The 16,532-nt window shown below is 56.9% G+C and overlaps 2 protein-coding genes across 3 annotated transcripts in view; both read left to right on the top strand.

Moving 5' to 3' along the window:
* The window catches only part of TIMM10B (translocase of inner mitochondrial membrane 10B), a 270,934-nt gene that overhangs the window by 138,700 nt on the left and 115,702 nt on the right, over positions 1-16,532 (top strand). The window lies entirely within an intron of this gene.
* On the top strand, positions 2,593-14,568 carry SMPD1 (sphingomyelin phosphodiesterase 1). The gene is made up of 6 exons (XM_083609929.1): positions 2,593-2,924; positions 8,623-9,386; positions 11,413-11,584; positions 11,731-11,807; positions 12,105-12,250; positions 12,858-14,568. Exons 1-6 carry the CDS (start codon positions 2,712-2,714, stop codon positions 13,265-13,267), a joined length of 1,782 nt encoding a protein of 593 aa, XP_083466055.1. The 5' UTR covers positions 2,593-2,711; the 3' UTR covers positions 13,268-14,568.

Below are 16,532 nucleotides of genomic sequence, written 5' to 3' on the forward strand. Positions count from 1 at the left end.
ACTACACCACTGGAGGCTCATGCAGAGAGGCAGCGGCAGCTTGCAGCAGGCCTGCAAGGGAGTAAACGGGGGGGGGGGGGGTCCGATTCCCAGGTCACAAATCACAGCTGAGTTTCAGGATGCAGCAAAGGCCAATCATCTGAAATTGCTCCCTCCCCAGCCTCCAGCTGAAGGCAGAGGCCTCACCCTTGACTGGACAGGGTGGAGGTGGGACTCGCAGTCCTCCAGAGGTTGCTGGACTACAACTCCCATCATGCCGTGGGGCATTTGCACCCATCCGCTTCTGTAGGTTGGTCCACCACCAGTGCCCTCCCCCCCCCCCAGCTGACTGGCACCTAGACTGGTGGTGCTTATTTAAATGTTCATAATTTTTGGAAGCTGCCCAGAGTGGCTGGGGCAACCCAGTCAAATAATAATAATAATAATAATAATAATAATAATAATAATAATAATTTATTATTTATACCTCGCCCATCTGGCTGGGTTTCCCCAGCCACTCTGGGCAGCATTCAACAAAATATTAAAATACAGTAGTCCATCAAACATTAAAAGCTTCCCTAAAGAGGGCTGCCTTGAGATGTCTTCTAAAAGTCTGGTAGTTGTTGTTCTCTGACATCTGAAGGGAGGGCGTTCCACAGGGCGGGTGCCACCACCGAGAAGGCCCTCTGCCTGGTTCCCTGTAGCTTTGCTTCTCGTAATGAGGGAACTGCCAGAAAGCCCTCAGAGCTGGACCTCAGTGTCCGGGCAGAATATTATTATTATTATTATTATTATTATTATTATTATTATTATTATTATTATTGAATCATAGAATTGCAGATCTGGAGAAGACACCTAGGGTCATCTAGTCCAACCCCCTGCCTTGCAAGAGGTTCAAAATCCTTTTTAAAATGCACATGAAGTAAGAACTTTCTGGCGGCAAGAGCTATTCCTCAGTAGATGTTGGGCTCCCCTTCCTTGGAGGTTTCTCAGCAGAGATCGGACGGCCACCTGTCCTGGGTGCTTCAGCTGAGATACCTGCATTTTAAGGGGGTTGGACTAGATGACCCTGGAGTTCCCTTCCAACTCTCCAATTCTAAGGCCCAAGTGAGAGGAAACGTCTCAGCCTTGCCTGCTCCCTTGGGGTCTTTTCATTTCCTGGCCGAGGCTGCGCGAAGGCAGGGAGCGGCCGCTGGGAGGGTCGTTCTTCCGAAATCCCCCCGCAGAAACCCCATCGCGCAGCCGAGGAATGTCTTTTCATGCGCGCTTCTCGCCTGACAATTATTATGCAATTATGCCGCGAACTGTTTACGTGGGTGGGTTCGGCAGCAGCCTGTCACTCAGGCTTAACTGACAGCTGCCAGCGGCTCCCTGAATATTCTGCGATCCACGCGCTGCATTTTAATGCTGCATTTTGACGAAGGGGCGCGGGCGCTTAAGGCAGCGAGCGGCGCGCAGGCAACGGTCCCGCCGCCCAGTTCCTCGCGCGCAGCGCAGCGGGCCGCGGAAGCTGCCAGGCCGAGTCAGGCCACGGGGCCCAGCCCCATATTTCCCGCCCGGACCGGCAGAGGCTCTCCTGGGTCTCAGGCTCCCAGGCCGACCTGGGCTGGTGCCAGCGCGCTTTGCGCCCCCTCGGACCTTCGGCTCGCCAGGCAGGCGCTGCGCCCCCGAGGGGCCCCCGCCCCGCGGCTCCCACCCCCCATTTACACGCGTGTAGGAGCCGCCCGCCCGGCAGGATCGGCTCGCCCTCCTCCACCTTGTGTCTGAAATAGAGGCCGGAATAAAATCCTCCGCAGACTAAAATAAAAATTAAAAATTAATTGTTTAGTTTACTTGTTTCTATTTTTCTCTTTTGTTTCGATTTGGGATTGTTGCTGTTGGTTGTTTTTTATTTGCAAAATAAACAAAGCATTTATTTAATAAATAATAATCCTCCGCAGACGCCCTCCTGAAGAGGCCGAGACTCTCGGGAGTCTTTTTGCGCCTCCCCGTCCCCCCGGAAAAGACCTCGGGGGTCTCGTTAGAAAGCCCCCTACCGGGGTGCCAACTTGGAACGTAATATCGATCAAGACGCATAATCGATCATGACGCGGCACCCACTCCATTGGAATGGCAATGCTCATCAACTTTGGGGGAGCTCGGCCCCCCAAATATTTTCTGGCGGGTCCGAAGCCCTCCCGGCCCCCTGTCCAGATAGACTGCGCGCGGCCAGGAGGCTCAGTCCGCTCCGACGCCGCGCCCGGCCCCGATCCCTGAATCGCGCGCGTCTTGGGGGGGGGCAGCCGCGGCTCCTGCTCCCCCCCCCCGGCTCGGGCCGCGCAGGGCGCCGACGCCGGGCCGGCCATCTTGGAGCCGGGCCGGAAGAGGCAGCTGCGCTCTGATCGCCGCGGAGCAAGGAGGCTGAGCGCGGGGAGACCGGGAAGCCCCCCAACCCCGGACGCCCCCTCGGAGCCCCCGCACCGCCGCGCGCGCCCGGCTCCCTCGCTGGCTCCGGGCGCGCAGGAGAAGAGCCGGGAAGAAGGGAAGGAGGGAGGAAGGAAGGGAGGCCAGCCGGTCGACGGGTGGGCGGACAGGCGGGGGCGCTTCTCCGGCCCGCCGACGCCCCTCCCCGGCCCGCCCCTCGCCTCCGCCCGCAGCCGAGCAGGAAGGAAGCGCAGCTCGGAGCTGCGAGCAAGGGAGCCGCCGAGTGAGGCTCTTCCCGGGCGTCGGGGCTGCTGTCGGGCGAGCGAGGCATGGGGGGGTCGGCGGCGGCGGCGCGGGCGCTGCTTTGGGGGGCGCTGCTGGCCGGGGCGCTGGCCGGGCCGTGGGCCATCGGGGCCGGCGGCTCCCAGGACGCGGCGGCGCTGGCGGAGCTTCTCCCCGAGACCGGCGTCCGCTTCGGCTGGAGGAACCTCAGCTGCCCCGCCTGCAAGGCGCTCTTCCTGGCCCTCGACGTGGGCGTGCAGGTGGGTCTCCGGGGCGCGCGGGATGGGGGGCCGGGGGGCAGCGGGGCTCGGACGGGGCGGGCCGCTCGGGCGACGTCCCTCACTCTCCCCGCCCCCCAAAAGGAGAAGCGGCCCCCCCGGACGCCCCTTCCGACCGCAACCCGCGGCTTCTGTTTCCCAGCGCGAATCAGCTGACAGGATGCCAGGAAAGCGACCCGAGCGGCGCCGCGGTCCCGACATGGCCGCTTTTAAGGCGCCGAGGGAGACAGTCGGCATTGCGCGGGGTTGGGCTGGATGGCCTCGCGGGGTCCCGTCCAACGCTACAAGCCTGGGATTCTACCCGACACCGATGGGACCGAGGAAACCAGGGTGAACAGACGTGGCCGATTCCCCTCCCTGAAAGCCTTTCTGGGGCCACAGCAGAAAAGGCCCTGTTGACCTGAAGAGGCCCAGAGCGCAGCCCCCTCTCCCCATTACTTGAACCCTAGTTGTGCGTCGGCTGCCCCACTTCCCTGTCAGAGGCTGTTGCCCTACAAGCAGGGGAAGCTGGGGCAGAGGGTGGCTCCCGAGGGAAACCCCAGATGCAGGGGGCAGCTCCAGAAGCTGCCACTCGCCGGAGCCTTATTATCTAGCCAGGAGTGCCCTCCCTGGCCGGCAGCTGCCCCCCCCCCCCCCCGTCACACAGGCAGGAGATGTTTTGCACCCGAGTCTGAAGAGGCTGCTGGCCCAGGAGAACCTTTGGACCTTCCCTTTGCAAAACAGTTCTCTGCCCCGTGACCAGGGGGTCAGGGTGGGTCAAGGCTGCCCCAGGGCTTCACAGATCCCTGCGAGAAGCCAGAATCCGCCCTCTCCTCCCTGCCCTTCCTTGCTCTTCTTCTTCCCAAAGAATTTCCTTCTGGGACGCCCCCCCCCCCAAGAGAAGGGAGTCCTGTGGGAAATCTTCCCAATTATTCCTGAAATGACCTGGCAGGAGGTCTCATGTCTACAGACACCTTTCATTTCCTTTACTCTGAATGTGAGCTTTTCTTAGTATCCTAGATTTGTAAAGTGGGAAGGGACCCTCAAAGGTCCTCTAGCCTGACCCCCTGCAATGCAGGTATCAAAAGCGAAGGAATCCCTCTGTCTTGTGGAGCTCGGGGGGCAGAGGAGGGAGCCCTAAAGGGGTCAGGGACAGGCTGCCAGCAACCGCCCCTCCAAGTGAGATTTTAGGCCATCATCAAATTGTCGTCGGAAGGGACCCTTGGGTCATCTAGCCCAACCCCCTGCAGTGCAGCTAAATCCATTCATTGGGAATTGGACAAGTTCTGAACTCCAGGCCACGGCCTCGCAGCTGCCCCTGCTTCTGCCTGAGACTGGCTTGGGGGGCAGCAGCTGCCCGCTGAGCCCAGCACAGTCTAGGCTGCTCCCGCCACCCAGACCCCACAGATGCAACGGGATCCCTGGCAAAGGGGGAAGTCACTCTCAGCCACAGCACCCCTGAGTGCCCCCCCCAGGTGAGTCAGCTGACTGCCTTGCTGGCTGCTCTGGGGAGGAAGTGTGGTGTAGTGGTTGGAGTGCTGGGCTTGGAAGCCAGGGCTCAAATCCCCCTTCAGGGAGTGACTTTGGACCAGTCAACATCTCTTGGCCCGACCTTGCAGGGGTGTTGTGAAGATAGGATGGAGAGGGGAAGAATTAGGGTGCCAACTTACAGAATCAAAGAATTGACCCCCCCATAAAGTATGAGAATTGCCCAGTCCCTTAGACCAGCCTCTACCCACCTGGTGCCCCCCCTCCTCCAGAAGCTGTGGCTGGCGCCTCCCAGCAGCCCCAGCCCACCTGGCAGAGGGCACCAGCTGGGCAGAGGCTGGTCTAAGCAATGCCAGAGGTCCGTAGCAGGTGGAGTGGGACGGCGCCAGCCCCACCAGCCCCTCCCCACCTCTTCCTTCCAGATGTGCAGCTCTTCTGGCAGCCAAGCGACTTGGGCAGAGGCCCAGCTACCTTGGCTCTGGGCGGCAGCTTCTGGCTCCCGGTGTCATTAGACTTTTCCATGAAGCAGTTCCTCCCCTGTGTGGCCCTGGCTGCCTGGTTTCCCTGCTGCTCTGGGTGCCCGGCTGTCTCCCTCTGCCCCACCTGCCCCCCAGGGCCTGGCCCCGGTGGGGCAATGCAGTTTGCCAGCTGCTCCCCCCAACCCAGCCCATCCTTCCGCCAAGCCAGAGGGGAAGCAGGTTGGGCAAGTCTGAGGGGGGGGGAGTCCTTTCTGGGCCTGGGCGGCAAAACAGCCTGGGGGATGGGACGACTTGTGCCAGAGTAAACACGGGCCTTCTCTTCAGACCTCTGGAGGGTCTCCAAATATCTCTAGAGCTGTCACGGGGAAGGGGGAGCCAGCCAGTTTTCTGCTGCTCCCGAGGGCGGGACTCCGTCCAGGAAACTCACATGACAAGGAGATTCTGACTAAGCGTCAGGAAAAATTTCCTGAGGGTCAGATTAAAGGGGGGGCTCATCTTCTTTGGAGGTTTCTAAGCAGAGCTGGGGGGCGGCTGTCTGTCCAAGATGCTTTATCTGAGATCCCCGCATTGGGTTGGACTAGAGGACCTTTGGGGTTCCCTCTCGATTCCACAATTCTGTGACTTCCTCTTTCGGAATGAGGTGTGTTTTCAGCGCCTCTGACAAAGGACCTCCTTCTTTCCTTCTTTTCTTTTCTTTTCTTTCTTTCTTTCTTTCTTTCTTTCTTTCTTTCTTTCTTCCTTCAGCCAAGAGGTAAGAGCTTCTTGACTCTCCCCTTTCTGTCCAGCTCCTCCTTTTCTGGCACAGGAGAAGCTTCTGCCCCCACTGCCCCCCCCCACTGGAGTTGGAGGGGGCCTCAGTTTGGCCCATTTTGCTATCCTTGCTGCTGGGCACTTCTCTGCCTCTTGCCCCCCTCCCACCAAGAGGGTGCCAGGACCCCTTCCGGAGCGGGGCCTCTCTTTGCCTCTTAATCCCAACCTTCCTCTGGTCACGGGAGCGGGGGGGGGTGCCCTGCCTGGCACAGAGATCCCTGGCCAGGGCCATTTGCTCCCTTGGCAAGGGGGGAGGGGGGTGTTGAGCGGTGCCCTCGAAGGGATGATGGGGGTGCCGTGGGGCACAGGAGACCCCTGCCTGCCTGAAACAGGAAACACAGGTTGGGGCGCTTTTCCGCCACCCCTCAATTATCGGATTATGCATTTAATTTCCTGCATCCTGCGATTATCTGCAGAGGTGGCATTTGCATGTGTGTGGCAACCGCTTCCCATTTGGAGGCTGCCCTGTTCCTCCCGCCCCTCCCTGCCAAGCCCTGGCCCTGACCTCGTCCTTACCTCCTGGCCCTGAGATGATGATGGTGATAATGATGATGATTACTGTATTTTTCGCTCTATAAGACGCACCAGACCACAAGATGCACCTTATTTTTGGAGGAGGAAAACAAGAAAAAAAATATTCTGAATCTCAGAAGCCAGGACAACAAGAGGAATCGCTGTGCAGCGAAAGCAGCAATCCCTCTTGCTGTTCTGGCTTCTGCGATAGCTGTGCAGCCTGCATTCGCTCCATAAGATGCACACACATTTCCCCTTACTTTTTTGGAGGGAAAAAGTGAGTCTTATAGAGCAAAAAATACGGTATATTTATTTATCCCCTGCCCATCTGGTTGGGTTTCCCCAGCCACTCTTGGTGGCTCCCAACAGAATTAAAAGCACCATAAAACGAGGAGGCAGGGGCTGGACAGGGAGGCCCACTGGCCTTCAGCTCCTTCCTCACTTGCTGGGCGGCTGCAGCACCTCCACGATGAAGCTGGATCGGGGCCTCGGCTGTGATCCTGATGGGCCTTCAGGGGAGTCTGGCAGCCACAGCGAGTCAGCTCTCTGCTGCCTGGCAGAGTGTAAGAACAGAAAGTCCTAGAGTGGGACCAGGGACTCCCAGGGGTCATCCAGTCCAACCCTCCGCAAGGCAGGAATCGCCACTCAAGGATCCTGGGCAGGTGGCCATGCAAGCTCTGCTTAGAAACCTCCCAGGAAGGAGCCCCCACCCCCTTAAAGCCCCTCTTAGGGCCACAAAGCTCTTCCAAATATTGAGTCCTGATCTTTTAATCCGGCGCTTTGGGATCTCTTGCTCTCTGGAGAAGCAGAAAAGAACTCTGGAAGGTGGACTTGGAGGAGATCCTCCGTTTTGTTTTTTAATAATACAGTGGACGCTTGGGTTGCGAACGTGATCCGTGCAGGATGCACGTTCGCAACCCGCAGTGTTTGCAACCCACGTCTGCGCAGGTTGCGATTTGGCGCTTCTGCACATGCATGACTGCCGAAACCCGGAAGTAACCCATTCCAGTACTTCCGGGTTCCGGCTGTCCGTAACCTGAAAAACGCAACCTGAAGCATCTGTAACCCGAGGTATGACTGTAATAATATTTATTAAGTTTTCCATTTTCGGGGAGTGATGATCTCCCAGTGATCTCACATTTGTGCTGCTTCCCTTAATTAGTCCAGGTAGTTCCAATAAGACATTCCATCGTAGATCCTTCGTTTATTTTTAACAGCCTCTGAGTCTGTTTCTGTGTGGATGTTTATTTTCTGTGTTTCCCTTTGTTCTTCGACAATCTGTCTGTGGCAATTCACTTTCACTTTCTCACGCCTGTCGCTTTCCACTGCGACACACCCCAAGTTGGAGGAAATCTGGCTCTCCACCATTTCTACCAGGCATATATCCAAACTTCTTGGTTTTATCTCCTTCCAAGACAAATAAGCCTGTGCTGTAGCTAGAAACTATAATTTCCATCATCTATTCTTATCGATCCGTTGAAAGTGATTACAAAATTCATAAATTCCACACAGTTAATTCTGTAGTTAAACCATAATCATAACAATAATGAAATACTCTTTCTTTCCAGTCCCACTTGCACATGTAAATCCAAAAATGAGACCTTTATCTGGTTGTAGATATGAAGATTATACCAGCAAGAATGAGTCTTTCTGTAAAAAAATGAATCACTGTATTGTATAAGACTAGGGTTTCTTACTTTAAAATGATGTGAAAAACTGTGGGTTATCTTATACACGGGGCAGTCTCCCCCCTATTTTCTTAAATTGGAGTCCCTAAAAATTGGGGGCGTCTTATACACAGAAATATATGGTAAATCAAGTCTTACTGACTAGTGATTTACCATATTTTTCACCCCATAGGACGCACTTTTTTCCCTCCAAAAATGAAGGGGAAATGTGTGTGCGTCCTATGGGGCGAATGCAGGCTTCCACTGAAGCCTGGAGAGCGAGAGGGGTCGGTGCGCACCGACCTCTCTCGCTCTCCAGGCTTCGCGCAGATCTCCCTAAGCCATGGGAGCCCGCACAGGGCTCCCGCGGCTTGCGGAGAGTTGCCTGTTCTGGGGGCTGGGGTCGGGGGAAGCTTGGGCTTCCCCCGCCCCAGCCCCGCGCCTGGGGGGGAAATAAAATGTTTTTCCTTTATTTCCCCCCAAAAAAACTAGGTGCGCCTTATGGGACGGTGCGTCCTATAGGGCGAAAAATACGGTAAATTGATTTGATTTAAATCAAATCCCCCCTGCCCCTAGTCAGAGTAGGGATTCGAACCCTGCTCTCTCCCAGTTCCTTGGAGTCTGACTGGGTTCCTAGCTCTGCTCCCACAGAACCAGGGACTGGGAAGGGCCCCCCGGGCATCATCCAGCCCACCCCGCCCTTCCCTTGGTGTGACCCTCTCTCTCTCCTCCCCTCCCTTGCAGCTACAGTCAAGCCAGGACTGGATCCAGCGCACGGGGGTGGCTGTCTGCCTGCGCCTCCGCGCGGGCACCCCCCAGGTGTGCCAGGACGTCATCCGCCTCTTTGTGCCCGACTTCCTGACGGCCTGGCGGCGCTCGGTGCTGCGCCCGGACGAGATCTGCGGGCTGCTGGTGGGCTCCCGCTGCGGCCACTGGGACATCTACTCCGACTGGAACGTTACCCTGCCGCGGGCGCCCAAGCCGCCCGTCGTGCCCCCCGCGCCCCCTCCGCCGGGCGCCCCATCCTCCCGCATCCTCTTCCTCACCGATCTGCACTGGGACAAGGCCTACGCCCCCGGCAGCAATCCCGACTGCAAGGACGCCCTGTGCTGCCGAGGGGGCTCCCCGTCTCGCGGGCCGGGGGCCGGCTTCTGGGGCACCTATGGGCGCTGCGACCTGCCCCTGCACACCCTGGAGAGCCTCCTGCAGCACCTGGCAGGATCCGGCCCCTTTGACCTGGCCTACTGGACGGGCGACATCCCCGCCCACAACATCTGGGAGCAGAGCCGGGCTGACCAGCTGGGGGCGCTGGGCACCATCACGGCCCTCATCCAGAAGCACCTGGGGCCGCTGCCCGTCTACCCGGCCGTGGGCAACCACGAGGCCGTGCCCGTCAACGCCTTCCCCCCGCCCTTCGTGGTGGGCAACCAGTCCTCCTCCTGGCTCTACGAGGCCATGGCCAAAGCCTGGCGCCCCTGGCTGCCCCCCCATGCCCTGGGGACCCTCAGGTAGGCGGGGGTCCTGCTCTGGAGGGGGGCATTGCACATTTCATAGGGATCCCAGCCTGAGAGTCCTTGGGGGTCCCACACTTCTACGTATCAGGCTCAGTGAGAGTGGAATTATTATTATTACCGTATTTTTCGCTCCATAAGACGCACCTTTTTCTTCCTAAAAACTAAGGAGAAATGGAGCAAATGCGTGCTCCCTGGAGCCGAATTGCCCAAGGGTGAAAAGCAGATCATGCTTTTTTTTTTTGCTTTTTTTTTTTGGAAAGAGGGAAGTGGGTGTTGAAACAAAGCCGCTGATCGTTTGCCGATGGGGAGAGAGATAAGGGACGCTAGAGATAAAGGAGGCTGCCTGGGAGGGGGGAGGTAAAGACAGCAAACTTGCAAAGGGGGGAAACAGGAAGACTAAAGCAACAAGGAGAGAAATTAGAAGAAAAGGAGGAGCAAAAAACTGCTCCAGCTAAGGAAAAGACACTAAGGCAAACAAGAGGGAAGGGAGTGTTGAAAGGAAACAGCTGATCGGTGGGATTGGAAGAGGCTGCCTGGGAGGGGGGAGGCAAAAGCCCATGGATCCTCAGGATTTTTACCATCAGATCACATGTCTGTGGCCACAGCATGAACCACAAAAATCATACATCCACTGTTTTGTTCAGAATATATTTTTTCTTGTTTTCCTCCTCTAAAAAACTAGGTGCATCTTATGGTCAGGTGCGTCTTATGGAGTGAAAAATACGGAATAATAATAATAATATTTTTTCAATTTATACACCACCCTATACCCAGAGGTCTCAGGGTGGGTCGCAACAAGACCACAACATATAAAATCCAACCAAAAGCAGTAACCCAACACCCCCCCCCCAAATGCCAGATTCTAAAAGAACGTTGGATGTCAATAAGATCAACCAAAGACTTGGTTAAAAAGGAACGTTTTCACCTGGCGCCTAAAGGTGTATAATGAAGGTGAACTTCCCTGGGGAGAGCATCCCGCAGACAGGGAGCTACTGCAGAGAAGGCCCCGTTCTCATGTTGCCACCCTCTGGACCTCTCAAGGAGGAGGCACACGAAGGAGGGCCTCAGAAGATGATCTCAGGGTCCGGGTGGGTTCATCTGGAAAGAGGCGGTGCTTGAGGTTTTGCAGTCCTGAGCCTTTTAAGGCTTTATAGGTCAAAACCAGCACTTTGAATTGGGCCCGGAAACTAATGGGTAGCCAGTGCAGTCAGACCAGGATCGGTGTGAGATGTTCAAACCGCCTTGCTCCGGTGAGCAGCCTGGCCACTGAATTCTGCACCAGCTGAAGTTTCTGATCCATCTTCAGAGGCAGCCCTACGTAGAACGCATTGCAGTAATCTAACCTTGAGGTTAGGGATGCGGGTGGTGCTATGGGTTAACCACAGAGCCTAGGGCTTGCCAATCAGAAGGTCGGCGGTTTGAATCCCCGCGACGGGGTGAGCTCCCGTTGCTCAGACCCTGCTCCTGTCAACCTAGCAGTTCCAAAGCATGCCAAAGTGCAAGTAGATAAATAGGTACCACTTCGGCGGGAAAGTAAACAGCGTTTCCATGCGCTGCTCTGGTTTGCCAGAAGCGGCTTAGTCATGCTGGCCAATTGACCCGGAAGCTGTACGCCGGCTCCCTCGGCCAGTAAAGCGAGATGAGCGCCGCAACCCCAGAGTCGGTTACGACTGGTCTTAATGGTCAGGGGTCCCTTTACCCTTTCCCTTGAGAGTACCAGAGCATAGACAGGTGTAGCTGGGCCACTAGCTGAAGCTGATGGAAGGCACTCCAGGCCACTGAGGCCACCTGAGCCTTGAGCAACAGCAAAGGATCCAGGAGGACCCCAAAGCTACGAACCTGCTCCTTCAGAGGAAGTGTAACCCCATCCAGAGCAGGCGACCTCCCTCCCACCTGGTCTAGGGAACCCCCCACTAACAGGGCCTCCGTCTTATCTGGATTGAGGGAGAGCAAGGGGGCTGGGGGCTTCTTTTCCTTCCCGCGTCCTGACGCCTCTCCCCCCCTTTCTTCCCTGCCGCAGGTTGGGGGGCTTCTACACCCTCCTGGTGCAGCCCGGCCTGCGCCTCGTCTCCCTCAACATGAACTTCTGCTCGGACGCCAACTTCTGGCTCCTCATCAACTCCACGGACCCGGCCGGGCAGCTGCAGTGGCTGGTGGGGGTCTTGCAGGGGGCGGAGGAGCAAGGCGAGAAGGTGAGGGGGCTTCACAGGGGGTGGGGGACGGGCACGGCCAGCGGACGGGGGGCAGACTCCTTCCTTCCTGCCCGGTCCAGCTGTGTGCCAGTCCAGCCCCCCAGAATGGTTCTCAGCCCCACTTCTTCTTCTTGCCCCCCACCCAGGTTCACATCATCGGCCACATCCCCCCGGCTCACTGCATGCGCTCCTGGGGGTGGAACTATTACCGCATCATCAGCAGGTGAGACGCTTGCATGCCCCCCCCCCCGCCACCTTGCCCTCTCTCCATGCCGCTCTGGGAGTCAGAAGGGACCCCAAGGGCCATCTAGTCCAGTTGGGGGCTTCCTCCTCCCCTGGCCCCCTTAATCCTGCTCTTTCCTGCCTCTTGCCCCCCATGGCTGGGCCAGAAAGGAGGCCGCTGCCCATTCTCCCCTTGGCCCCCCCCTGCCCTGCCTCAGTTTCCCAGGCTGCGGCCGTGGGTTCTGGGAAGAGGAAATCCCAGCTGGCCCCACATTTACCCCTGTCCTCCCCCCCCCAGGTTTGAGGGCACAGTGGCCGGGCAGTTCTTTGGCCACACGCACTTGGACGAATTTGAGCTGTTCTATGACGAGGAGACCCTCTCGCGCCCGGTGGGCATCGCCTTCGTGGCCCCCAGCGTCACCACCTACGTCAACCTCAACCCAGGTGAGTTGGGGGGAGGGGATCCTGCCCCCAGGGCTGGCCAGGGATGAAATGGGGGCCCCCATCTGCATCAGTGCCCAATCCTCTCCAAAAGCAGTCCGAGTTGTGGCAATCGCTTACTCTTGTGGCAGGGAGTTCCACAGCTCACCTAAGAAGGACTCATAAAACTGTCCTGACCTTCCTAGTGGGGTAGGAGAGCTGGGTTGGGGGTCACATCTGCCCCCCCTAAAGATCAAGATAAATAGAATAACATTGAGAGAGAGAAAAAAGAAAAGAAAGAAAAAGACGAGAGAAAAAACGACAAAACTAAAAACTGCAACAAAAGGCAACAAAAAAATGAAAATGAAAATACTTTTCAATAACCAACATTATTTAGGAAGTTCAAACCAATACGTACATATTTTGTACACAAAGTCCTCCATATTGGTTTGAGTCCCTTATAAATTTATTGACTTCCCTCTATCACTTTGCGGTTTCGACTCTATTATTATAATTCAATAATCTGCATTTGATTGTTTGTCCAAACAGTAGGAAGAAAGATTTTCCTGTTCTGTGAAATTACTCTAAACGAGAACCAATGTTGTTGTTGTTGTAACCCTTTCTTGCCCAGGCTACCGCGTCTACCAGGTGGACGGCCCGCGTCCCGGCAGCTCCTTCCAGGTCCTGGACCACGAGACCTTCATCCTGAACCTGACGCTGGCCAACGTGCCGGGTGCGAAACCCCAGTGGCAGCGCCTCTATGGGGCCCGCCAGGCCTACGGCTTGGCCAGCGCCTTCCCGGCCGACTGGGACGCCCTGGTGCGGCGCATGCAGACGGACGAGGGCCTCTTCCAGCGCTTCTGGCTCCTGATGCACAAAGGGCGCCAGCCCCACAAGCCCTGCCAGGACCTCTGCAGAACCGCCCTGCTCTGCGCCCTGCGGACCGGCAAGGCCGACGACCCCAGGCTCTGCCCGGAGCACGCCCAAAAGGTGCCCTTCGCCCAGATCCAGGCCTGGTGGAGGCAGCGCCAGCTCTGCTAGGAGCCCCCCAGGAAGCGGGCCCCCCACCTCTGCCCAGAAGCCCTGCAGGAAAGACCGCCTCCTTCCAAGGGAGTTCTTCGTGTGGTCAAACAGGATCGGGGCCGCGGCAGATCGGGGCCGCCTCTTAGGGATTCCTGCCTGGCAGGGGGTTGGGCTAGATGATCGCCAGGGTGCCCTTGGCTTCTAAGGCTTCTGGACTTTGCCCTGGACTCTCCAGCCCCCCATGCAAGTATTTGGGGGGGAGTGGCCTGGACTGAGGACCCCCCCTTCCAAACACTGGAGCCGCCTCCCTGCTGGAAGGAACTGATTTACATGAAGGAAATGGGGGGGGGTCTTCTCCCCCTCCAACGCTCTTGCTTTGCCTTGTTAGCCCCCCCCCCCATCCTGCTGCTGCAGCTGGGTTGGCTTGGGGCCACCCGAGTCTGCATCGCAGGGAGGATCACAGAATCGTAGAGTTGGAAGGGACCCCCTGTGGTCATCTAGCTGAACCCTGTCTTCCCCGTCTCTCTTCAGTGGGGCTCGGAGAGGGCTGAGGCCAAAATGAAAGGCCTACAGTCAGGGGGAGAGCAGTGGCTGCTACTCCCAGACTCCCCCACACCTTACACTTAAAGCACATGAGCCCCCCCTCAAAGAACCCTGGGAACTGTAGTTCGCCCCTGCCAGAGCTACAGCTCCCAGCACCCTCCACCAATTCTCTAAGCACATAGCTTGTCTACAGCCCACAGACCTGGAGGATGGGCTGCGCTGTCTGTTTGGGGGCGATGGGTCACCCCTCCAGCCTCCCACAAGTTGGCTGCCGGGGGGGCACTCGCAGGAACTGCCCCTCCAAAGACATCCCACATTCCTCCCACCCCCCTCCCCGCTGTTGCCTTGGATGTTTCTTTGAGGGGCTGAGTGGAAGCCCCCCCCCCACGCCCCTTTCCTCCTGACCCCCTTCATGGCCCAGCCTGGGGGAGCATCTCACCCAGGACCCCCCAGGACCGCCTTAAGCAGAGTCAGACCCTTGCTCCCTCTAGCTCAGCAATGCCGACACGGACTGGCAGCAGCAGCACCCCCAGCTTGGATTTCGGGCAGGAAGCCTCACCCAGCCACACCTGGACATGCTGCCAGCGGGACCTTAACCCGGGACCCTCTTTACCCAAAGCAGATTCTCGGCCGCTGAGCTTTGACCCTTCCTCATACGCAGGAAACCCGCACTCGTGACTGTCTCCTCGTCTTCCGACTGGGTTGGGGTCTTCCCCCTATTTATATTCACCCCACCCACCTGTGCAATAAATTATTTCTGGCTCTGCCGCATCTCTCGACTGGCTCCAGTCTGCGTCTTTCCCCACCAGGAATGGCGACCCCCACCCTCCCCGTCCGGTCGCTCCTGAGAACACGCCATGTTCTCCCTTGTCCAGCTTCCAGTCTGGCCCCAAGCGCGGCAGCAGCCCTTCCCCTGCCCCACAGAGGTTCATTGGGGGTCTATTGCTCCTGGCACTGGAGGCTCCCAGAGGCACCACTGGCTCATAGCCAACCTCTCGCACCAAGAGCCGCCTCCTTCAGAGCATAGGGAGAGCCTGTGGGATCAGACCCACGGCCCCTCTGGCTCAGCCTCCTCTTCTCCCAGGGGCCCCTTACGGGAAACCCCCGAGCAGGATTCGAACACAAGAGCAACTCTCCCCTCCAGAAGCACTGCTGCCTCCCTCCGTGGAGGACATTGGGGCTGCCGGCCATGGAGAGCCCCCTCGTCCGCCGTGAAGTCGCCTAATCCTCTTTCAAAGCCATCTTGGTTGGGGGCCATGGCTGTTCTGTAGTTGAAGGAGCTCTTTATTTCACCTCCCAACATTCTGCCCCCTTGGATGTCCACAAATTCTAGCCTTACAGGTTTCCGGCTGACGTCACGATCCGTGAAGTTTGAGCTCTGCTGCCCTCCAGGGCAGGAGAAAGCCAGGATTTATGGGGTAAAATTCCTGGCAATGCTCCTCAGGGGGTTCTGGGGAGTTCCCTGCACCCCACGGCGTTGCTTAAGCCCATATCTGCCAATCAGCTGCGACCTGCAAGTTTCTCCCTCCCATGGATGAACCTCCAGCATGATTTGTGATTTATTCCTCACTAATTTGGAATACAGGGATGCGGGTGGTTCTGTGGGTTAAACCAGCTTGCCGATCAGAAGGTCAGCGGTTCGAATCCCTGCGACGGGGTGAGCTCCCGTTGCTCGGTCCCTGCTCCTGCCAACCTAGCAGCTCGAAAGCACGTCAAAGTGCAAGTAGATAAATAGGTACCGCTCTGGTGGGAAGATAAACGGTGTTTCCGTGCGCTGCTCTGGTTTGCCAGAAGCGGCTTAGTCATGCTGGCCACATGACCCGGAAGCTGTACGCCGGCTCCCTCGGCCAATAAAGCGAGATGAGCGCCGCAACCCCAGAGTCGGCCACGACTGGACCTAACAGTCAGGGGTCCCTTTACCCTTTACCTTAATTTGGAATACAGCCGTACCTTGGAAGCCGAACAGAATCCATTCTGGAAGCCTGCTCAATTTCCAAAATGTTTGAAAATCAAAGTGCAGCTTCCGATTGGCTGCAGGAAGCCCCGTCAGACATTTGGCTTCCAAAAATAGTTTGCAAACTGGAACAGCCACTTCTGGGTTTGCAGCGTTGGGGAGCCAAAGGTTCAACTGTATTGGCCTTAATTATGAGGCCCTCCTCAAAGGGCATATGACAAAGGGCTGCAACCAATCAGCTGCCGAAAGGACTGGGTTTGCTGAAGGTATTTGATTTTTAAGAAGCATGAAAATCCTTACAACAGCCAGGAAGGAAGGGGGAGGACAAGACACTCTGTTTTCATCTGGTTTCCAAATTGTCTTTTTCTTTCTTCTCCTCCCCTGCAAAATGAATGAGCCGTGTGTAGCTATGCTATTCTGTCTGACACCGAGGGAAAGGGGGGGGGCATTTGATTTACGCCCAATGAAGGATTTAACAATGTTTTATTATGCCCCCCCCTTGACCGAGGTTGAATGGACTTTATTTAAATTATCTTTGGACTGGACCAGGAGTGTAAGAGCAATTAAGGGTAAGAAGATGAACGGCTGCTAATTAAATCTGGCAATAGCTTGCATTTGTGAAAAGACTGGGGTTTTTTAACTGCGTGCTGAGGAAGAACCCCAGAGTGGAATTTTAATAGCAGAGAGGGGTCATCTTATTGGAGAGTTATTTGTATCCGCAGTCTGCACACAGGCTGGGGGACGTGATCTCAAAGGAATGAAAAGTGACTTTGTAAACATTGCAGA

This window comes from Podarcis filfolensis, assembly GCF_964270895.1.
Source record: "Podarcis filfolensis genome assembly, chromosome: 4".
Taxonomy (NCBI): domain Eukaryota; kingdom Metazoa; phylum Chordata; class Lepidosauria; order Squamata; family Lacertidae; genus Podarcis; species Podarcis filfolensis.